The 25,082-nt window shown below is 45.5% G+C and overlaps 1 protein-coding gene and 1 long non-coding RNA gene across 2 annotated transcripts in view; both read left to right on the top strand.

Annotated features, from left to right (window-relative positions):
* Positions 1 to 607: 607 nt before the first annotated feature.
* LOC143768239 (uncharacterized) overlaps positions 608 to 25,082 on the top strand; it is a 28,332-nt gene continuing 3,857 nt past the window's right edge. The window contains exons 1-5 of the mRNA XM_077256932.1: positions 608 to 708; positions 23,833 to 23,982; positions 24,112 to 24,288; positions 24,362 to 24,485; positions 24,569 to 24,666. Of these exons, the coding sequence (XP_077113047.1) occupies positions 682 to 708; positions 23,833 to 23,982; positions 24,112 to 24,288; positions 24,362 to 24,485; positions 24,569 to 24,666 (576 nt within the window). The 5' untranslated portion in view covers positions 608 to 681. The remainder of the gene's footprint in view (positions 709 to 23,832; positions 23,983 to 24,111; positions 24,289 to 24,361; positions 24,486 to 24,568; positions 24,667 to 25,082) is intronic.
* Positions 9,662 to 14,189, top strand: LOC143766569 (uncharacterized). Its single transcript, XR_013213601.1, has 5 exons — positions 9,662 to 9,766; positions 9,863 to 9,948; positions 10,029 to 10,067; positions 10,147 to 10,325; positions 12,667 to 14,189. It is a non-coding gene; the product is annotated as an uncharacterized LOC143766569 (long non-coding RNA).

The following is a 25,082-nucleotide window of genomic DNA, read 5'->3' as shown; positions in this document are numbered from 1 at the left end:
GTGCTGGAGGCCCCATTATTCTCTATGTGGAGTGCGGCTCTGCAGGTGGAGGTCGGTGCTGGAGGCCCCATTATTCTCTATAGGAGAGCGGCTCTGCGGGTGGAGGTCGGTGCTGGAGGCTCCATTATTCTCTATGTGGAGTGTGGCTCTGCGGGTGGAGGTAGGTGCTGGAGGCTCCATTATTCTCTATGTGGAGTGCGGCTCTGCGGGTGGAGGTCGGTGCTGGAGGCCCCATTATTCTCTATGTGGAGTGCGGCTCTGCTGGTGGAGGTCTTTGCTGGAGGCCCCATTATTCTCTATGTGGAGTGCGGCTCTGCGGGTGGAGGTCGGTGCTGGAGGCTCCATTATTCTCTATGTGAGTGCGGCTCTGCAGGTGGAGGTCGGTGCTGGAGGCCCCATTATTCTCTATGTGGAGTGCGGCTCTGCGGGTGGAGGTAGGTGCTGGAGGCCCCATTATTCTCTATGTGGAGTGCGGCTCTGCAGGTGGAGGTCGGTGCTGGAGGCCCCATTATTCTCTATAGGAGAGCGGCTCTGCGGGTGGAGGTCAGTGCTGGAGGCTCCATTATTCTCTATGTGGAGTGTGGCTCTGCGGGTGGAGGTAGGTGCTGGAGGCTCCATTATTCTCTATGTGGAGTGCGGCTCTGCGGGTGGAGGTCGGTGCTGGAGGCCCCATTATTCTCTATGTGGAGTGCGGCTCTGCTGGTGGAGGTCTTTGCTGGAGGCTCCATTATTCTCTATGTGGAGTGTGGCTCTGCAGGTGGAGGTCGGTGCTGGGGGCTCCATTATTCTCTATGTGGAGTGCGGCTCTGTGGGTTGAGGTAGGTGCTGTCAGGGAGAGACTAGGTGAGCGAGAGCTAATAACCCGGGCCCCTGCAATTTCCCTAAAACTAGGGAAATCCTGACTTGCCCTCTACCTGAAGTTTACACTGATGGTGTGCATGTTCAGGCCTCAACCCTCACCCTAACTCCTGAGCTCAGCCCTAGGCTGAAACCTCCGCCCACCACCCAGTGAAGAAGTAATACTCCAATACCCACAGTTAGCACAGACAAGGATAAAGGAAAATATACACCACGCCGCAGACACTCAGGATTACACTATAAATGTGCAGGGCAAAATAAACACAAATATAGGAAGGAGTAAATAAGACGAAGGAATATACACCACCAGCAACGAATCTCCAACCACCAGCTCTCCACTCCAGACCGAGATAACAAAGCAAGACAGAAGCTATAATCGGCGACGCCCAATGATCAGCAGAACTATTTAAAGGCCATGGAAATGGCCCAACTTCCAAGCCGAGGATCAGGTAAATTAACCCCGGAACAGCTAGAGAAAATCTAGCAGACGCCAATGAGTAAGTAGTGGTCAAAAGTGGAATTACCGCTGTCTGTCGGACGACCTGGTCTGAACAGCATCCGACATGACAGTACCCCGCCTTCTACGAGGGACCCCAGGGCCCTCACGGCTTATAGGACCCGGCTTGTCCGGATGACGGCGGTGAAACAACCTGACCAGCCGGTCAGCATGAACGTCCGAGGCTGGTACCCAGGACCTCTCCTCAGGCCCATAACCACGCCAGTGTACCAAGTACTGTAAAGTGTGACGCACTACACGAGAGTCAACCACCTTGGAGACTTCAAACTCCAAATTACCATCCACCAAGACTGGAGGTGGCATAGGCGCCACGTCCACAGAACCCACCACCTTCTTTAGAAGAGACCTGTGGAACACGTTGTGTATCTTATACACCGTAGGGAGCTCCAATCGGTACGCAACTGGGTTAATGACGGCGGTGACCCTAAATGGATCAATAAACCGTGGACCCAATTTAAGGGATGGTATTTTGAGTCTTATGGTTTTTTGTGGATAACCACACCCAGTCATCCACACTCAGGTCCGGACCTGGCACACGCCTACTGTCAGCCACACATTTGTACCTAGCACCCACACTCAACAGGCGCTGTTTAACTCTCCTCCAGACTGATGACAATTGTGTTCCTAACTGGTCCTCCTCCGGAACGCCGGAAGAGCCCCTCTGACTCAAGGTACAAAATTGAGGATGTAGCCCGTAAACACAAAAAAAACGGAGACTCCCCAGACGACTCCTGGCGGTGATTATTGATGGCAAACTCAGCCAAAGGAAGAAAGGTAGACCACTCCTCCTGGTTATCAGAGACAAAGCAGCGTAAGTACTGTTCCAAATTTTGGTTCATACTCTCAGTCTGACCATTTGACTGAGGATGAAACGCCGAAGAATGAGACAGCTTGATCCCCAGCCGTGAGCAAAACGCTCTCCAAAATTTTGCCACAAACTGAGGCCCCCAATCAGGCACGATGTCAGACCCCCATGAAGTTTGACCACCTCCTGCACAAATTCCTGAGCCAGAGTCTTAGCGTTAGGCAACGCAGGCAAAGACACAAAGTGCGACATTTTAGAAAAACGATCAACAATCACCAAGATGACCGTGTTTCCAGCTGATGAGGGCAAATCAGTGATGAAATCCATGGAGATTTCCGTCTATGGCTTACTAGGTACCTCAAGAGGAAGTAGTGTGCCAACAGGACGGGAGCGGGGCGTCTTAGCCCTAGCGCAAGCGGTACAAGCTGACACGTATGAGACCACGTCCTGTCAGATCTTGGGCCACCAAAACCGACGTGACACCAACTCCAAGGTACCTCTAACCCCTGGGTGACCAGCCAGGATGGCATCATGATGCTCCGCCAAAACCTTTAGGCGGAGATGAAGCGGAACAAAAGATTTGTTGACGGGAAGCTCAGATGGTACCTCCTCCTGAGCCTCGGCAATCTCAACCTCTGTAGTGAGAGCCGAAACCACAACACCCTTTTGGAGGATGGGTACTGGATCCTCCCGAGGTTCTCCCCCCGGAAAACACCTGGACAGAGCATCCACCTTAGTGTTTTTAGACCCCGGTCTGTAAGTGACCACAAAATTGAACCGCGTGAAAAACAATGCCCAGCGAGCCTGCCTGGGGGACAGACGCTTGGCTGACTCCAAATACAGCAGATTCTTATGATCGGTAATAAGTTACCTGATGGACCGACCCCTCCAAGAAGGGTCGCCATTCCTCAAAGGCCAACTTAATTGCCAACAAATCCCTGTTGCCGATATCGTAGTTACGTTCGGCGGACGACAGTTTCTTGGAGAAATAGGCGCACGGACGTAAACCACTCAAAGATGAGCCTTGAGATAGTACCGCCCCCACACCAACCTCAGACGCATCGACTTCCACAACAAATGGTTTAGATACGTCTGGCTGCACAAGAATGGGGGCTGAAACAAAACTGTTCTTAAGAAATTCAAATGCGCGCACAGCAGCCTCAGGCCAAACAGAGAAATTGGTACCCTTTTTAGTCATGTCAGTTAGCGGTTTAGCAATGATGGAAAAATCCTTGATAGATTTCCTATAGTAGTTAGAAAACCCAAGGAACCGCTGAAGTGCTTTCAGGTTATCAGGACGTTCCCAATGCAGCACCGCCTGTACCTTAGCGGCGTCCATTTTAAAACCAGAAGCAGACACAATATAACCCAAGAAAGGCAACTCTTGAACAGAAAATACAGATTTCTCAAGTTTAGCATACAGCTTATTCTCTCTGAGAAGCTGTAAAACCTGCCTGACATGATCTAAATGAGCCTCACGGTCGCAAGAATATATGAGAATGTCATCTAGGTACACGATAACGAATTTCCCCAAAACATGCGAGAACACATCATTGATGAAATGTTGGAACACTGCAGGTGCGTTAGTCAACCCAAACGGCATCACCAAATTTTCAAAATGAACCTCAGGGGTATTAAAAGCCGTCTTCCACTCATCAACTTGACGGACTCTTATGAGGTTGTACGCCCCCCTGAGGTCAAGCTTGGTGAACCACTTAGCACCTGCCACCTGGTTGAACAAATCTGGTATCAGAGGCATAGGGTATGGATCACGAACCGTAATCTGGTTCAACTCCCTGAAATCCAAACACGGGCGTAATCCGCCATCTTTCTTCTTCACAAAGAAGAACCCTGCTGCCACCGGCGAGGATGACGGCCTGATGTGCCCTTTGCTCAAGCTTTCCGCAATGTGATCTTTTAACGCTTGTCTCTCCGGACCGGAGATGTTAAACATCCTTGCTTTAGGTAATTTGGCCCCTGGTTTAAACCTGATAGAACAGTCATAAGGACGATGTGGCGGCAACTCTGAACAACCCTTCTCAGAGAACACATCCACAAAATCCGGAAGTGACTCCGGAACACTTGAAGTCACCGCAGCCACACATGTGGCCAGTCAATTCTCCTGGCAGAACTCGCTCCACCGAATTATGTCCTGAGTTTTCCAGTCAATTACCGGGTTGTGCATAGACAACCAAGGAAAACCCAAAACCACCTGAGCAGGAAGATTCCTGAGCACCTTACATGTAACCCGCTCAGAATGTAGAACTCCAATATGGAGTTTCACCTCAGCCACAAATTCAGTAATCTCCCCCTGAGAGAGAGGAGCAGCATTGATGGTGACCACGCGGATAGGATGCGACAGTTTTTCAATCCTAAAACCTGCTGTGCGCGCAAACCCCTCATCAATGAGATTTGTGGCTGAAACACTATCCACAAAAACAGTAATTGGCAGCAACAAAAACCTTAGCAGGGAGCATGCACTGAGAAACCACCATGGAGGATATACATAAGCTCAGACTGGTCTCCACACCCTCTGAGCTCAGAAGTTTTCCGCCGTTGCGTTTTTCTTAGACAGCAGAGGACAGATGTTAATAAAATGACCAGTTTTACCACAGTAAAAACAGGCTCCCTGCTTCCTGAGCTCAGGGGCTCGATGCTTGACATGTGACACCCCTGCGATTTGCATAGGCTCCGTGGGCTCACCTGCAGCAACCTCACGTGAACCTAAACCCTCTCCCATAGGCGGTGTCTCATGCTCCCCCTGACGCAAACGGCAATCAATGCGGACAACCAGACTCCTAGCGGAATCTAGAGAAGTAGGAGTCTTGTACATCAGAAGGGCTTTTCGATCGCCCAGCGTCGAAATTCAGAACAGTAATCCTCTGCAACTCGCTCCCCCTGGCGAATAGAGCATATCTTAGATTCTGCCAGAGCCATTCTGTCAGGTTCATCGTAGATTTTCCCAAGAGAAGAAAAAAACTCCACAGAGACAAATGCCGCAGAATCAGATGGCAAAGAAAACGCCCATGCTTGGGGATCCCCACTTAACAATGACAACACCAGGCCCACATGCTGAGCCTCATTACCCGAAGATATCGGGCGCATACGGAAATATAGTTTGCAAGCTTCACGAAAAGAAACAAATTTACTGCGTTCCCCAGCAAATTTTTCAGGCAATGGAAATTTAGGCTCAGTAACTCTTCCTGTTGCTCCAGCTTGCACATTGGACACTGCTAGTCCCTGTTGCTGCACTGCCCCCCTCAACTCAGTGACTTGTAGGGACAGCGCCTCCAACTGGCGGGTTATGGAAGTCATGGGATCCATGACAAAAAAAAAAAAAAAGAAACCCCTTTTTTTTTGTTTTCTTTGTTGTTGGGCCGATTATAATGTCAGGGAGAGACTAGGTGAGCGAGAGCTAATAACCCGGGCTCCTGCAATTTCCCTAAAACTAGGGAAATCCTGACTGACCCTCTACCTGAAGCTTACACTGATGGTGTACATGTTCAGGCCTCGAACCTCACCCTAACTCCTGAGCTCAGCCCTAGGCTGAAACCTCCACCCACCACCCAGTGAAGAGGTAATACTTAAATACCCACAGTTTGCACAGACAAGGATAAAGGAAAATATACACCACGCCGCAGACACTCAGGATTACACTATAAATGTGCAGGGCAAAATAAACACAAATATAGGAAGGAGTAAATAAGACGAAGGAATATACACCACCAGCAACGAATCTCCAACCACCAGCTCTCCACTCCAGACCGAGATAACAACGCAAGACAGAAGCTATAATCGGCGACGCCCAATGATCAGGAGAACTATTTAAAGGCCATGGAAATGGCCCAACTTCCAATCTGAGGATCAGGTAAATTAACCCCGAAACAGCTAGAGAAAATCTAGCAGACGCCAATGAGTACGTAGTGGTCAAAAGTGGAATTACCGCTGTCTGTCGGACGACCTGATCTGAACAGCGTCCTACATGACAGGTGCTGGAGGCCCCATTATTCTCTATGTGGAGAGCGGCTCTGCGGGTGGAGGTCGGTGCTGGAGGCTCCATTATTCTCTGAGTAGTGCGGGTGGAGGTCTTTGCTGGAGGCTCCATTATTCTCTATGTGGAGTGTGGCTCTGCAGGTGGAGGTCGGTGCTGGGGGCTCCATTATTCTCTATGTGGAGTGCGGCTCTGCGGGTGGAGGTAGGTGCTGGAGGCCCCATTATTCTCTATGTGGAGTGCGGCTCTGCGGGTGGAGGTCGGTGCTGGAGGCTCCATTCTCTATGTGGAGTGCGGCTCTGTGGGTGAACAGCTGACGTCTTTTCCATCTGGCCCAGACCGACGCGACAACTTCTCCAGCCAGGACTCATCTGCAGAGATTACACCAGACACATTTCACTTCTCACATTTCTAGAGAAGCAGAGCGCCAGGGAACGGGACTGAGGTGAGTATGTGGTTTTTTTGTGTGCTATTTTTTCCTCGTGTATGGGTTGTTTGGGTGGGCATGGAGAGGCTATAGGGGTGTGACATGGTGCTGCACACATGGGGGTGTGACATGGTGCTGCACACATGGGGGCGACATGCAGTGTATATAGGGAGGCTGTGTGGGGCTCATGCCGCATTTGGGGAAGTGTTGTGAATTCTGCTCTTGGGCTCCCTCCGGTGGTTGTTAATGGTAGTGCAGTTGTCTTGGGGTTGTAATCCAGAGCAGGTGTTTCTGCTGATTGCAGCTCTACTTGGTATTTAGGTTTGCAGGATCCATTTCTCTTGGCCAGTTGTCCATTGTTCTTGGAGGGATTGCATCTCTCTCTGGTTCCTCATTCTCTGCTGCCAATTCAGCTAAGATAAGTGTTTGGGTTTTTTTGTCTCTGTGCACACATGCAGTGTGCTTTGCAATTCAGTGCAATTCATTGTGTTTTTGTCCAGCTTAGACTTTGTTTGGATTTTTCAGTCATGCTGGATTCTCAGGAGTTGCAGATATACTTGCTATGTCTTTAGTTAGATGTAGAATATTTGTATTTTCTGCTGTGGATATTTTTAGGATTTTAATACTGACCACTTAGAATTCTGTCCTATCCTTTCTATTTAGCTAGAAGTGCTTCTTTTGCTAAATTCTGTTTTTCTGCCTGCGTGTGTCTTTCCTCTTATACTCACAGTCAATATTTGTGGGGGCTGCCTATCCTTTGGGGTTTCTGCTCTGAGGCAAGATAGTACTCCCATTTCTACCTATAGGGGTATTTAGTCCTCCGGCTGTGTCGAGGTGTCTAGGACTGGTTAGGCACACCCCACGGCTACTTCTAGTTGCGGTGTCAGCTTAGGGTTTGCGGTCAGTACAGATACCACTTACGAAATTAACCCTTACAAAAATTCCATCAGACCAAAAATCATTGTATAAAAATTATATTTTTATTTTAAAATTAATTACAATGACAGGAAAACATGACCAAAATATATGAAAATGTATTTATTAAAAATATTTAAAAACAATATCCAACAAATCTTTCATTATTAAGAATATAAAATGTATAATAAATGATTTTAATATAATATGTTATAACTCCTCCAATCGAGGTTTTCTAGGGATTGATAAAATATAAAATCCCGTATGTGCAGGACAGGCAAGCCCAAACTGATCAGTATAAAAATTAAATAAATATAATGCAGCAAATAATATTTTAATAATATATATGCAATAAAAATAATATGTGATAAAATTAAATTAAATGAATTAGTGAATAATATGTGTGTATATCCTCATATACACACACACACACACACACACACACACACACACTCCATTTGTGTGTAGCAATCAAATATCCAATTTATAATAAAGTGCAATAGTGCAATGAAACCAAATTGCATACAGAACAAATAGGTCTAATCACAAAAAATTATGTGCAAGAAATCCACAACCCAAATAAATATATATTATATTACTCTATCACAGTGCTGCTAAATGTGCACCCAATTGTAAAAAATTATTTTGTTAGTACTGACCAGTTAGGGATGCCACTGCCCCGCACACACCACTCCAACGCCGTTTCGCTCACTGCTTCATCAGGGAGATACCACTTACTCCTGAGAAAGTCTCTCATGCGGCTCCACGGTCACCGGATCATAACAGGGAAGGCTGTGTGGGGCTCATACGATATATAATGGGATATCAGCATTCTTAATTCTGCTCAATATTAAGTTATACAATGAATATTAATAAAACTATCAATAATATAATAATTATAATATATCAGTATTCATATTGAGCAGAATTAATTTCGGCCTATTGGTTCAGCCCTTCACAATGGTCAGTCTCTCGTGTGCCCCCCCTCCCGGGAAATTAATTGCCCACCCCTGCTCTAGATGGTAAAACAAACCTTTAGAATATAGTAATGCCCTCTTCTCACGTAGAAAGTAATAATGTTCCCTGTGTGCCCCTCTGACACTCACAATAACCAGAGTGCCCCTATAACAATAAGTGCCCACTTAACATTTAATAATGTCCCGAGTCTCCCGCCTGTTCAGCTCCCCTCTCCACAGTATGATGCTCTTAGGCTGGCTTCACATTTGCGTCTGTGCGCGCAGCATTTCATCCGCATAGATCCGCATGTCATGCGTACATATATTTAACATGGTGTACACAAGGACATGCGTTTACATGCTTTTGAGTACGCATGCGTAGTTTCGCGGTGTGCAGCAGGGCGCGGTGAACGCAACATGTTGCCTTTTTGGAGGCGACAAATATTACGCAATCATCCGCATATGGACGATTGCAGATTATTGCGTAAAAAAAAAAACCCCATTACAGTCTATGGGAACGCATTGGTACGGAAGGACATGCGTACGTATGCGTTCGAAACGCAATGCATACTTCACACTAATCATGTCCAGGAAACTGTTCCCACCTGCAAAATCACTGATGTATAAAAGGGGGTGTGGAGACAGGTAGTCCATTACTCTTAAGACTCTGGACAGAAGCACAAGACTAGTTATCTCCTGATCTATATCCCCCAATTGAGGAAGGGACAGTCAGGCTCGCAAAACACGCGTCTGGGTCAGTGGTCGCCCCCTGGACTGGACTGAATCGGAGATACTATTATGGGTAATTAACTCTATATTTATTCTATGTTTTTTTACATTTCTCTGAACAGCGCTGTATTGTGAGACATGTGATCTCTTTTCAGTCTAGATTAGCCATATGACCTGACTTGAATTACGATGTTACCTTTGTCCCACTATATGTGGGGTATGTGCTTACGATTAAATTTAATGGCTATATATACTGTTCATTTGGACATCATCTTCAGTGCTGCATCATGTGTCCAGGTTGGCGGCCACTTAATAATGTCACCTTTAGGATCAAATTCTTATCCATGTGAATGTAATATTGATATTGTACTTATTTATTTTATATTTTTTTATCATGTTTTTGGTACTAATAAATAATATTGTTTTTAATATATGAAGACTCATATTCTCCTATTTTTTCAATAGTTGTCTCCTGGTTCTGCTGTCTCTGGTGCTGGCATCTGTCCTGGTGCTGCCACCTGTCCCTGTCCTGTGCTGACTGCTGTGCTGTTGGACTACTGCCTGTAATGTAAGTATTGGTGTCCTTTTTTTTTGGGGGGGGGGGGGCTAACATTGTGTTTGGCTCTTAACAAGTTTAAATTTTGTTTTATTTTTTTTCCCGTAGTGCTCCACTTGACTGCTGCCTGCTCTTCAACCATGTTTTCAAGTGAAGAGGTGACTGCTTCCCGGGGTGGACATGACACCGATTATGTAATCACATTTGCTATACTGATTGGTATGTATTGACTGGCAATACTTTAGCTGTGCTAAATCGTGTAATTTCTTTAAAGGTACCTCGGGCTCATGTGTCTCATGAGCAAATACGTGGTGTAAGTATTCTTTTCATCAGAGTTGTAATTGATTTTTGTTTCAGTTTTCCTTAAAATTATTTTTTTATTGGATCTATAGGTTCCACAACGGGAAGAAGCCAAACTGGACATTGAAAACGAGCAACTAATTCACCTTGTGGTACATCCGTGCTCGTCAGCACTCCGATATTGCTGTGATTCGACGACTCTGGGAAGAATTGGCCAGATCGCTGCTGCATGATCAGGACCATGCCACGCCACGTATCAGAAATGATTTTGGTAAGTATTTGAATGTGGTGTGACGCGTCATTGAAACTGTAAATGTAGGTGCTTTGTTTTACAATTAATTTTTTTCCTTTTTTTCTCCACCACAGTGAAGAGAATAAGAGTGCGTTGGCGCTCGATGAAGGATCTCTTCAACAAGGACATGAGACAGGAGAACCAGGTTAAAAGTAGTACTGCTCAAAGGATACTCAGCAAATACAAATACCATCGGAACCTTGCTTTTCTGATGCCTGCGCTTGCTACCCGAACGTGAGTACAGTGGGGCAAAAAAGTATTTAGTCATTCAGCAATAGTGCAAGTTCCACCACTTAAAAAGATGAGAGGCGTCTGTAATTTAAATTATAGGTAGACCTCAACTATGGGAGACAAACTGAGAAAAAAAAATCCAGAAAATCACATTGTATGTTTTTTTAACATTATATTTGCATTTTCTGGTGGAAAATAAGTATTTGGTCAGAAACAAAATTTCATCTCAATACTTAGTAATATATCCTTTGTTGGCAATGACAGAGGTCAAACGTTTTCTGTAAGTTTTCACAAGGTTGCCACACACTGTTGTTGGTATGTTGGCCCATTCCTCCATGCAGATCTCCTCTAGAGCAGTGATGTTTTTGGCTTTTCGCTTGGCAACACGGACTTTCAACTCCCTCCAAAGGTTTTCTATAGGGTTGAGATCTGGAGACTGGCTAGGCCACTCCAGGACCTTGAAATGCTTCTTACGAAGCCACTCCTTCGTTGCCCTGGCGGTGTGCTTTGGATCATTGTCATGTTGAAAGACCCAGCCACGTTTCATCTTCAATGCCCTTGCTGGTGGAAGAAGGTTTGCACTCAAAATCTCACGATACATGGCCCCATTCATTCTTTCATGTACCTGGATCAGTCGTCCTGGCCCCTTTGCAGAGAAACAGCCCCAAAGCATGATGTTTCCACCACCATGCTTTACAGTAGGTATGGTGTTTGATGGATGCAACTCAGTATTCTTTTTCCTCCAAACACGACAAGTTGTGTTTCTACCAAAAAGTTCCAGTTTGGTTTCATCAGACCATAGGACATTCTCCCAAAACTCCTCTGGATCATCCAAATGCTCTCTAGCAAACTTCAGATGGGCCCGGACATGTACTGGCTTAAGCAGTGGGACACGTCTGGCACTGCAGGATCTGAGTCCATGGTGGCGTAGTGTGTTACTTATGGTAGGCCTTGTTACATTGGTCCCAGCTCTCTGCAGTTCATTCACTAGGTCCCCCCGTGTGGTTCTGGGATTTTTGCTCACCGTTCTTGTGATCATTCTGACCCCACGGGGTGGGATTTTGCGTGGAGCCCCAGATCGAGGGAGATTATCAGTGGTCTTGTATGTCTTCCATTTTCTAAATATTGCTCCCACTGTTGATTTCTTCACTCCAAGCTGGTTGGCTATTGCAGATTCAGTCTTCCTAGCCTGGTGCAGGGCTACAATTTTGTTTCTGGTGTCCTTTGACAGCTCTTTGGTCTTCACCATAGTGTTGTTTGGAGTCAGACTGTTTGAGGGTGTGAACAGGTGTCTTTTTATACTGATAACAAGTTTAAACAGGTGCCATTACTACAGGTAATGAGTGGAGGAAAGAGGAGACTCTTAAAGAAGAAGTTACAGGTCTGTGAGAGCCAGAAATCTTGATTGTTTGTTTCTGACCAAATACTTATTTTCCACCATAAAATGCAAATAAAATGATAAAAAAACATACAATGTGATTTTCTGGATTTTTTTTTCTCAGTTTGTCTCCCATAGTTGAGGTCTACCTATGATGTAAATTACAGACGCCTCTCATCTTTTTAAGTGGTGGAACTTGCACTATTGCTGACTGACTAAATACTTTTTTACCCCATTGTATCTTTTGTTTTGTCTTACTATTATTTAACCTTTTTTTGTTTTTGTTTTTGTTTTGTTTTTTTCACCACACAACCTGGATTGTCCTCTGTTGGCGTGGACCCTCATCGACCAGCCAATGAACAAGCACAATCCCAATCATCCACCAGCGATGTAGCAACCTGTCAGGCCTAACAGGCTGAGGAAGAGGCAGCCGCCGATCCATCCGGTTTTCCCCTCTCCCAGCCCTCTGCCGCTGCTTTTGTTGGGTCTTCTCATCAGCGGCAGAGGGCCTGGGAGAGGTCACTCATGCCCGAGTTTATGCACTTAAGCTGGGTCTTCCAGGATGGGATTAAGGTGCTTGGTGACAGACTGAAGAGTGGATTTACCCATGTGAACACACTTATACAAGATGTCAGCAAACGCCTTGATCGCCTGGAAGCCGACCTTGAGAGACCGGTGTGACATTTTTTTTTTTTTTTTTCTTCAATATAGCGGGAAGTGTCAGAAAACTTTACGCCTCAATTCCATATCAACGTCATGCAGGCCTGCCAGGCTGCTTACAGCCAAGCATTGCTGCAGCTGCAGCAGTCACAAAGTTACAATCAACAGGCCGGAAGATATTACCAGCAGCCGAACATCTACTTTCAAACTCCCAGAGTGACGAACTATCCTCCACCGCCTCCAGTTCACAGATCCACCACGCTGCCAACTTCATCATCCCTGCGGCCAGCAGCATCTACGACGCTCCCAAGTTCAGCACCCACCATGCTACCAAGTTCAGTTATTCGAGGACTGGGGGGTCTGCAATACCAAGATAGGTTATTACACTTGGGGTTATTTAGTTTGGAAAAATGAAGTCTAAAGGGTGATCTTATGTTAATGTATAAATATATGAGGGGACAGTACAAAGACCTTTCTGATGACCTTTTTACTTGTAGACCTGAGACAGGGACAAGGGGGCATCCTCTACGTCTGGAGGAAAGAAGGTTTAAGCATAATTACGGATGCAGGTTCTTTACTGTAAGAGCAGTGAGACTATGGAACTCTCTGCCGTATGATGTTGTAATAAGTGATTCATTGCTAAAATTTAAGAGGGGACTGGATACCTTTCAGGAAAATTGTAATGTTACAGGGTATATACACTAGTTTCCTTGATGGGGTGTTGATCCAGGGAACTAGTCTGATTGCCATATGTGGAGTCTGGAAGACATTTTTTTACCCAATGTGGAGCTTACTCTTTGCCACATGGGTTTTTTCCCCTTCCTCTGGATCAACATGTTAGGGCATGTTAGGTTAGGCTATGGTTTGAACTAGATGGGCTTAAAATCTTCCTTCAACCTTAATAACTATGTTTCTATGTTACCCCTGCAGTCAGCAGCATCCACCACGCTGCCCAGTCCAGCACCACCCCGAAAGACTGCTACAGAGGCCACCTCTCCCACTTGGCCAAGAAAGCAAAGGTCCAAAACTAATAACATTTCCACCAGGACAAAGACCCGGAGTCAAAAAAACCCTGCTAAAATTGGACCCACCACCTGCACCCTCACCTACCAATGTGTCTTTGTTCTCAAATGTCACTACCTTCCCTTGTGTCTGTCCCTTCCAGTTTGTCTATCCATTCCTATGTTTCCACTGTGTTGTCTACTCCCAATGTGTCCAGTTCCATCCATGATTCAATCCTTTAATTTGTTGCCCCTTCCCCTGTAACGCCTTCATCAACTACCACCCAATCCTCAGCTCCACACCCCCAAGGTCCACCACATCTCACCCTCAGATAGACCCCGATCCTAAACAGTTATTTTTTGGTTAAATAAATGTTTACTTTCTTTGCACAATATCTGGGTTTTCTTTGTCTCTTTGAGCGCCGCCGCCGCAAACGTGTATTGTATTATTGAGGGAACTTTTAACGGGTGTTTTACTACAGGTATTTTATTATTTAATTCAGCAAACAATGCAGGTACATTTAGAATTTACAGGTACATTTAAACAATACAAACGGTTCCAGCACGGGAGTTGAGTATAGGGTTTATTATTATAATCGGGGCCAAACATATTAATCAAGAAGGGGTTGTCCTATTGGACGCTGCCTCCGGCCCGGCCTAATAGACCGTCATACATTTCAGGCCCAGACACCATTATTAGGCATGTAAGTATCGTAGTAACTAGGCCGCCCCATACTATCAAGTACTTTGGGTCGGAGGGCATTCAGCCAAACTCCGTCACATCTTCTTAGATGCCATGTTTGATTTTGGCAGCAGCAAGTGGTTAAACTGCCAGGGCTTTGTTGTAGCCGCCCCTGTGCAATCCCTGCAGTGTAAATCTATGTTCTGGGGCCCAAAAGAGTAAAACAAATGTTTAGCGTGTCAAAAAAAATAATTTTTAGTATCTGTTTTTTTTTTTCCCTGTAATATAGGAAAGCCTAAGGCCAGAAATAAATCCCATAAAACACTGTACATGGAGACTTTGGGATCAGATAATTTCTGTCCGCTGTGTTTGTGCAAACAAAAAAGCTTTTTGTCATGATCCGTGCCAGGGTTTAATCCTGTCTGCCCTTTTTCCGGGGGGATCATGTCAATTTAACTTTGCTCTGCCTCATTCTGGGTTGAGGTTTGCTATTTAGCTCCCATGCATCCTGCTGGCGGTGTCAGCTATAGTTCTGCCTTCGGCGTGTGAACCTGACTCTGGTAGCTCTTGGTTTGTCCTGCTGTGATCCCTGACTTGCCCCGTGTCTGTTGACTCCCTCTGTCTGCCCTTTTTCCAGCGTTTCGGTTTTCATACTCTGGTTTCTGACTTGGCTTTTATTCAGACTCTCTTCTGCCTCCTGTCTTATCCACTTCTGACCGTTGCTGAAACTCCTGGCTTGTTCCTGACCACGTGTATTGCTGATCTCTTTAGTACTTCTGCCTATTGTTGTTTTTTGACTCGGCTTGTTGGACCACTCTCTCGGCACTTGGTGGTGCCTATGCTGCTGCTCTGCAGTGCTTCTCTGTGTACGCAGTCTCACTTCCCTCTCAAGCTCCCTCTGGTGGAGGTTGTGTTATACTGCACTGTAGCAGCATGACACTTTTTATAAAAGCCTCAAAGTTCTGTGTGTGACTCAGACATGAGATCTAATGTGCTAGAAGATTACAGTGCGGGGAATCGGGAATCATTCATATAGACGGCCGGTGGTGATGGGGTCAGTGGACAAATATGTTTCTAGAGCCGTAGTAGAAGATGATGTCATTCTCATCAAGAAGTAGTTATTTCTCATGTCACGTAATGAATATCTCCTGCAGTATTGCTAATGCCGATTCCAGTTTAGGTAAATGAGATGAGAATTAGCGTTATGGAAGAGGAGTCTATGAGGAACGTATTCAGCTACCGACTCCGAGGAAGAAACTGCTTGTTGTCTGCGGCCTAAAATACACTGCTCAAAAAAATAAAGGGAACACTTAAACAACAGACTATAACTACAAGTAAGGGTACCGTCACACAGTGCTATTTTGATCGCTACGACGGCACGATTCGTGACGTTCTAGCGATATCGTTACGATCTCGCAGTGTCTGACACGCTACTGCGATCAGGGACCCTGCTGAGAATCGTACGTCGTAGCAGATCGTTTGAAACTTTCTTTCGTCGCTGGATCTCCCGCTTTCATCGCTGGATCGTTGTGTGTGACAGCGATCCAGCGATGCGTTCGCTGGTAACCAGGGTAAACATCGGGTTACTAAGCGCAGGGCCGCGCTTAGTAATCCGATGTTTACCGTGGTTACCAGCGTAAAAGTAAAAAAAAACAAACCGTACATACTCACCATCTGATGTCCGTCAGGTCCCTTGCCGTCTGCTTCCCACTCTGACTGTCTGCCGGCCGGAAAGTGAGAGCAGATCACAGCGGTGATGTCACTGCTGCGCTCTGCTCTCACTGTACGGCCGGATCTCAGTCAGAGCAGGAAGCAGACGGCAAGGGACCTGACGGACATCAGATGGTGAGTATGTACGGTTTGTTTTTTTTACTTTTACGCTGGTAACCACGGTAAATATCGGGTTACTAAGCGCGGCCCTGCGCTTAGTAACCCGATGTTTACCCTGGTTACCCGGGGACTTCGGCATCGCTCCAGCGCCGTGATTGCAAAGTGTGACCGCAGTCTACGACGCTGGAGCGATAATCATACGACGCTGCAACGTCACGAATCGTGCCGTCGTAGCGATCAAAATTCCACTGTGTGACGGTACCCTTAATCAAACTTCTGTGAAATCAAACTGTCCACTTGGGAAGCAACACTGTTTGACAACCAATTTCACATGCTGTTGTGCTAATAGAATAGACAACAGCTGGACATTATTTGCAATTATCAAGACACACTCAATAAAAGAGTAGTTCTGCAGGTGGGGACCACAGACCACATCTCTGTACCAATGCTATCTGGCTGATGTTTTGGTCACTTTTGAATGTTGGTTGTGCTTACACACTCATGGTAGCAAGAGACGAACTCTACAGTAGAACCCACATAAGTGGCTCAGGTAGTGCAGCTCATCCAGGATTGCACATCGATGTGAGCTGTGGCAAGAAGTTTTGCTGTGTCTCAGCGTAGTGTCCAGAGGCTGGAGGCTCTAGCAGAAGACAGGCCAGTAGACCAGGAGATGTGGAAGGGGCTCAGACTTTGTGCAAGAAGGAACAGGAGGAGCCCTGCAAAATGACCTCCAGCAGGCCACAAATGTGCATGTGTCTGCACAAACGGCTATAAACCGACTCCATGAAGATGGTCTGAGTGACCGATGTCCAAAGATGGGGGTTGTGCTCACAGAAAAAAATTCACTGTGTAAAAACTGTAGTTAAGACATAATTAAAAGGTAATTTTTTTTTAACGCAGTAAGGTGATATTAAAGACCACTACCACCATTTAAAAGATAACAGGAGACGCCTGTACCCACTAAACTGAACTGTTCCTACCTACCAGCGGAGGTTGGCATCCTACAGTTGCGCAATGGCAACCCCGCTCCCCATCGACTGTCCCTCCTACCCCTATCCAGCCCTGTGGGATGAGGAAAGAAATAGGAGGAGAGATAATGAAATGAATTTGTTTGGACAGTATACCACAATTATAGTGTGGGGGATTGATCTTACTTTTTTATTATTACTGCCAAAATTTTAATGTGGGGTAGTAAACCACGTGAGTGAAAATATATTTAGATTTTCACATACCCAAGATAAAGGGGGTTGTAAAAGATAATATAGACTTGATGAGGGGTCAAAATGAATTGAAGGGGCCTTACCCTTATCTATCTCCTGCCTATCAGCGGAGGTTGGCACCCTATATGATATTTACGATTTTGTTGGTGCCCCCGCTCCAGACGGCTGTCCCTCCTAACCCTAAGACCATAAGGAAATTTCCATATGAGGGGCAGTGAAGGGGTGAAGTCTAACAATGATGGCAATGATATGTTAGACTCAACAGTTTACTATCCCAAGTTAACATACAAGTGAGCTCAAACTAATAAATGATCAATATAGTTCCAGTTCCTCTTATAGGGCAAATAGTTATAATGTCTGAGTAGGAACTAAACAGATGGCCAATGTCATATATAAATATCATAGCCTGCATAAATATTGCATGATCCCAGGGCATTCACCCCTTAACCCCAAGGGTGGTTTGCATGTTAATGACCGGGCCAATTTTTACAATTCTGACCACTGTTCATTTATGAGGTTATTACTCTGGAACGCTTCAACGGATCCCGGTGATTCTGACAGTGTTTTCTCATGACATATTGTACTTCATGTTAGTGGTAAAATTTCCTCAACATTACTTGCATTTATCTGTGGAAATTTTTTTTCCAACTTTGAATTTTCATGCCCTTAAATCACAGAGATATGTCACACACAAAATAAGTAACATTTCCCACATGTCTACTTTACATCAGCACAATTTTGGAACCAAAATTTTTTTTTGTTTTGTTAGGGAGTTATAAGGGTTGACCAGCAATTTCTCATTTTTACAACACCATATTTTTTTTAGGGACCACATTACATTTGAAGTCACTTTGAGGGATCGATATAATAGAAAATACCCAAGTGTGACATGCAGCGCCCCAGAGTCCTGGTCGTTGCAGTAATGTCGCTCTTCCATCAGGGGGAGTGATATTACGTCTGATGGTACTAAAGGAGTTCACCTGACCAGGTATCACAGTCACACACTACACTTCACACTCCAACCACCAGGGGGAGCAAAGGGTTCTATCTATTAGGCCACTCCTCACACTGGGGTAAAACTGGGGGTTGGATAGGAAGTTAGAGAGAAGCTGCCTGAATGAGACCCAGAGAAGACCTGTCAGGCAGACGGGGAGAGAAGGAGGAACATCTGAGCTGCAGACAGAGGTCCCTGTCGGGTGGGATCCTGTCAGAGACATAGCAAGAGATAGAACGTTACGGAGCTGCACCTGCACCTCATTGCGGCAGCATCCTAACAAAGGACAAGAAGCGAAGTATATTGTGGAGAAGTGAGAAACGAGATCACAGCACAAGGAGTTAATACCAGGAGGAGTCCTGCCTTAAGATCGGCAACATCCTTCTGAGGCGCGTGGCCGGAACACCGAGGGAGTAATTGGCTCTACGCATTACTTCAAACAATGGCAGGACAGTTAACTCCAAGTTGGCTACCCAATCTTTAACCTAATGAAGACAACGGAGGCAAATTGTGGGAGAGGGGCGTCACTAGGGTCCCTATAAAATAGCTCCAGACCTACCCCATCATACGGGTCGTCCTATCCATACCATCTGGGGGATGGGGAGAGAGAGAAACAGAAATATACACGACAGTTGTGAGGACTATCCCGTGGTGCTCAGCAGGGAGGTACTACAACACACAGGCGCTAGTAGGAAGGCTACTGATTTCCACCTGCAAAGGGAACTCTGGATGTGCCTTCGGACCGGCCAGACTCAGCCAGCCCTGTGAACGGTACTGTGGACGCTGAAGTCTTCAGTAAAAGGTAAAGAGACTGCAACCTTTGTGTCCTCGTCGTGCCTTACAGCACCCACCATTACCACCTACTCATCAAGGGAAGCCCTGGGGTCATACTTCACCTGTGGGAAGGTATAACATCTAGCTGCCATTCCATCACCCCAGCGGACCCCTAGCAGCGTCGGTCACCCTGACCGAATACCACAGGTGGCGTCACAAACACTTGACAAACTATACCTTTAATTGGGCGCTCCTTAGCAGGGCCACGGACCGGGTCGGGCCACTGTGACATCCCCAGAATCGAGACAGAGGGACCCGGTACCGAGTACCCCACTGCCCTGCACCTGGGGGCGATCCATGACACCATTCTAAAAAACTGCACTCCTCAAGATGCTCAAAACCACATTCAAGAAGTTTATTAACCTTTCAGGTGTTTCACAGGAATATTTGGAATGTTTAAAAAAAAAAATGAACATTTCACTTTTTCACACAAAATTTACTTCAGATCCAATTTGTTTTATTTTACCAAGAATAACAGCAGAAATTGGACCCCAAAAGTTGTACAAATTGTCCTGAGTACGCTGATACCCCATGTGTGGGGGTAAACTACTGTTGGGCGCATGGCAGAGCTCGGAAGGGAAGGAGCGCCGTTTGGAATGCAGACTTTGATGGTCTGCAGGCGTCACGTTGCCTTTGCAGAGCCCCTCATGCACCTAAACAGTAGAAACCCCCCACAAGTGACCCCATATTGGAAACTAGACCCCCAAAGGAACTTATCTAGATGTGTTGTGAGAACTTTGAACCCCCAAGTTTTTCACTACAGTTTATAATGCAGAGCCATGAAAATAAAAAATCTTTTTTCCCACAAAAATGAATTTTAGCCCCCCAATTTTTATTTTCCTAAGGGTAACTAGAGAAATTGGACCCCAATAGTTGTCCTGAATATGCTGCTACCCCATATATTGGGATAAACCCCTGTTTGGGCCTACAAGAGAGCTCGGAAGGGAAGGAGCATTGTTTTACTTTTTCAACGCAGAATTGGCTGGAATTGAGATCGGATGCCATGTTGCTTTTGGAGAGCCCCTGATGTGTCTAAACAGAGGAAACCTCCCAATTCTAACTCCAACCCTAACCCGAACACACCCCTAACCCTAATCCCAACCCTAACCACACCCCTAACCCGAGTACACCCTTAACCCCAACACACCCCTAACCCTAATTCCAACTCTAACCACACCCCTAACTCCCAACACACCCCTAACCCTAATCTCAACCATAATCCTAAGCACACCTAACCCTGACACACCCCTAACCCTAATCCCAACCGTAAATGTAATCCCAACCCTAACTTTAGCCCCAACCCTAATGGGAAAATTAATACATTTTTTTTATTTTATTATTTTTCCCTAACTAAGGTGATGATAAAGGGGGGTTTGATTTACTATTTATAGGGGGGTTTGATTTACTATTTATAGCGGGTTTTTATATTTGGCAGCTGTCACACACTAAAAGACGCTTTTTATTGCAAAAAATAGTTTTTGCGTCACCATATTTTGGAAGCTATAATTTTTCCATATTTTGGTCAACAGAGTCACGTGAGGTCTTGTTTTTTGCTGAACAAGTTGATGTTTTTATTGGTACCAATTTTCGGGCACGTGACTTTTTTGATCTCTTTTTATTCCGATTTTTGTGAGGCAGCATGAACAAAAACCAGCAATTCATGAATTTCTTTTTTGGAGGGGTGCCTACCGTTCTGCGTTTGGTAAAATTGATAAAGCAGTTTTATTCTTCGGGTCAGTACGATTACAGCGATATCTCATTTATATCTTTTTTTTTATGCTTTGGCGCTTTTATACAATAAAAACAATTTTATATAAAAAATAATTTTTGCATCACTTTATTCTGAGGGCTATAACTTTTTATTTGTTTCGCTAATGACGCTGTATGGTGGCTCGATTTTTGGCAGGACAAGATGACGTTTTCAGCAGTACTATGTTTATTTATATCTGTCTTTTTGACCGCGTGTTTTTCCACTTTTTGTTCGGCGGTATGATAAAGCATCATGTTTTGCCACGTGTGGGTTTTTTTTTTACGGTGTTCACTGAAGGTGTTAATTAGTGGGACAGTTTTATAGGTCAGGTTGTTACAGAAGTGGCGATACTGGTGTACTTTTATTTATTTTTTATTTACATAAAGAAATGTATTTATTGGAACAATATTTTTTTCTCTTTATTTAGGATTTTTAAAAAAAATATTTCTACAGTGTAATTTTTTTTTTTAAACTTTTTTTACTTTGCCCCACGGGGGGACATCACTATATATTATCAGATCGCTGATCTGACACTTTGCTCACAAGCCAACCTCCCTGCAGGACCCGGAAGGACCCCCTCGGCCATCTTGGATCCTGGGTCTGCAGTGAGGATTACGAAGGAGACCCTTGGAACAGCGCGATAACATCGCATTGTTCCGAGGGTCTCAGGGAAGCACGCAAGGAGCCCCATCCCTGAAGCATTCCCTATGCCACCGGAATGCTGTGATCATGTTTAATCGCAGTGTTTCGGGGGTTAAAGTGCCAGGAGCTGTCACAGTGCCGGATGTCAGCTGTGATAATCGGCTGACACTCGGCTGTGATCAACCGTGCTCCCCCTGTGAGCGCGGCTGATCGGGTATGACATACTATCCCATCCATGGGAATTAAAGGGACTCTGTCACCTGAATTTGGAGGGAACAATCTTCAGCCATAGGGGTGGGGTTTTCGGGTGTTTGATAAACCCTTTCCTTACCCGCTGGCTGCATGCTGGCTGCAATATTGGATTGAAGTTCATTCTCTGTCCTCTGTAGTACATGCCTGCACAAGGCAATCTTGCCTTACGCAGGCGTGTACTATGGAGGACAGTCCCTTTAAGTCTCAGGTCACATGGACGGGACAGTACGTCCGATGGCAGAAAGGGGTTAAGCAATAAGCCCAAAAATATTCAAAACCAGATAAGGCTCAGCTGCATGTTAAAGAACAGGTACATGTCATCAAATCAAGAAGTTATGAAAAAAAAAAAACAAACCTCAGAGCTCTGAAACACTCATTTCCCCTTTCAAGGTTCATCAGGAGTGAATAAAGTATACATAGTATAAAGAGACTACTTAGCTGCTGAAGAAATTGCTATGACCGGCACAATAGCAGGCTTTGGAGTTCAGACACATAAGGAAACGATACCCCTTCATAGTGTGCTGCATGATACGGTGCATGTTCATCCATGTTGCTATTGTGCCGGTCTTAGCAATCTCTTCAATCACTATAATTGTGGTATACTGTCCAAACAAACTCTCATTTCAATATCTCTCCTATTCCTTTCCCCATCCCACAGGGCTGGATAGGGGTAGGAGGGACAGTCGCCAGTGATCGGGGGTGCCATTGCCCAGGTGTAGGGTGCCAACCTCCGCTGGTAGGTAGGAACAGTTCAGTTTAGTGATGGGTACAGGCACCTCCTGGTATCTTTTAAATGGTGGTAGTGGTCCTTGTTATCACCTTACTGCGTTAAGACGTAATTAAAGGTAATTTTTTAAGTACAGTTTTTACACGGTGAATTTCTTTGTTCAATTTTTCTGTACAGGAACAATCTTATTCTAGCTGTGATTTCCTCATGGGTTGTGCTCACAGCCCAACACAGTGCAGGACGATTGGCGTTTGCCACAGAAGACCAGGATTGGCAAATTCGCCACTGGTGCCCTGTGCTCTTCACAGATGAAAGCAGGTTCACACTGAGCACATGTGACAGACGTGACGGAGTGTAGAGCCGCCGTGGAGAGCGATCTGCTGCCTGCAACATCCTTCAGCATGACCGGTTTGGCAGTGGGTCAGTAATCGTGTGGGGTGGCATTCCTTTGGAGGGCCACATAGCCATCCATGTGCTTGCCAGAGGTAGCCTGACTGTCATTAGGTACCGAGATGAGATCCTCAGACCCCTTGTGAGACCATATGCAGGTGCAGTTGGCCCTGGGTTCCTCCTAATGCAGGACAATGTCAGACCTCATGTGGCTGGAGTGTGTCAGCAGTTCCTGCAAGATGAAGGCATTGAAGCTACGGACTGGCCTGCCCGTTCCCCAGACCTGAATCCGATTGAACACATCTGGGACATCATGTCTTGCATGATCCATCAACGTCACGTTGCACAACAGACTGTTCAGGAGTTGGCGGATGCTTTAGTCCAGGTCTGGGAGGAGATCCCTCAGGAGACCATTCGCCGCCTCATCAGGAGTATGCCCAGGCTTGTAGGGAGGTCATACAGGCACATAGAGGCAACACACACACACACAACTGAACATAATTTCCTTGTCTTGAGGCATTTCCACTGAAGTTGGATCAGCCTGTAATTCGATTTTCCTTTTTGATTTTGAGTATCATTCCAAATCCAGACCTCCATGGGATATTCATTTTGATTTACATTGATCATTTTTATGTTTTATTGTTCTCAACACATTCCACTATGTAACGCATAAAAATTTGCAACCGAAATATTTCATTAAGTGATATCTAGGATGTGGTATTTTAGTGTTCCCTTTATTTTTTGAGCCGTGTATATAGGTTTTATTAGTAGATGTAAAGAAGAAAACCAAATACTGTAAAATAATCACTCATGTGTTTCCCTTATTATCTCCAGTAATTGTATTATTACACAGGATTCTTATGATGTTACATCGGCTCATCTTCTTCTGATTCAGGTCTCTACAATATCGGATCCTCTCAGTGAAGATCTTCTATATAAGAGAATTTTCCTGATTTACCCATTAAGGATGGATATGGACAGATACAAGATGGCGGAGAGGATATTACACCTCACCCTAGAGATCCTCTTCCGGCTTACTGGAGAGGTGAGAGATTCTGATGACATCACATTACATCATTCTTATCTATGGGAATAACAGATGGACAGAACTGGGGAGGTGAGGACTCTGGAAATGTCTGTAGTGAGATTTATTAATGTGTCTCTTTATAACCAGGATTACACAGTAGTGAAGAAGACCTCTAGTGAACGCTGTCAGGACCCTGTGTCTGAGGGATTGGGAAGACCCCTAAGCCCAGTCACGGGGACTCCACCTCACCTGATACATGAGGACATCAATGACCAGAAGATCCTAGAACTCGCTTACAAGATGATTGAGCTGCTGACTGGAGAGGTGACACTGCTGGGACATTATACAGTAACACTGTGAAGGTTTCTGGGGATAACGGTATCATTGTGTGTGTCAGGTTCCTATAAGGTGTCAGGATGTCGCCGTCTATTTCTCCATGGAGGAGTGGGAGTATTTAGCAGGACACAAAGATGTATACAAGGACATCATAATGGAGGTTCCCCAGCCCCTCACATCACCAGGTAATAGACAGGACTAAATACATACGGCCTATAATTATCTGTATGTAAAGAATGAATTCAGTCCCTGTATGTGCTTCCTCCAGTTCTATCCAGTAGGAGGACAACACCAGAGAGATGTCCCAATCCTCTTCTTCCACAGGACTGTAAACAAGAAGATCCCAATGTTCCTCAGGATCATCAGGTAGATGGAGAGAAGGTGTCATGAGATCTCCCCTCTGATGTGTAGACGGCTGTGAAGGTCTTGTGCTCAGTCTTGTTTTATTCACCAGTATTATATGTTTTATACTTGTGTAATGAGAGCGGTGCAGATGGCAGGCAGGGCTGCCACCAGGAATTTCGGTGTCCCATACTGGCAAAACTTTCGGGCCCACTTGGGACTCTGCCCAGGCTACAACCCCCCCCCCCCCCAGCTCCGTCTACAACTCTCGAACCATCCACAGTACCACTGCCCACTCATAGAAAAACTCTGCATCTGTATAATGCATCCCATAGTCATATATAGTTGAATAATGCATCCCCTTAGGAATATAATGCACCTCTATAGTACTATAATGCACCCCCATAATAGTATGATGCACCCCCATAGTAGTATAATGC

This window comes from Ranitomeya variabilis, chromosome 4 (assembly GCF_051348905.1).
Source record: "Ranitomeya variabilis isolate aRanVar5 chromosome 4, aRanVar5.hap1, whole genome shotgun sequence".
Lineage (NCBI taxonomy): Eukaryota > Metazoa > Chordata > Amphibia > Anura > Dendrobatidae > Ranitomeya > Ranitomeya variabilis.
Note: the sequence above shows the minus strand (reverse complement) of the source record. Positions and strands in the feature narration are given on the sequence as shown.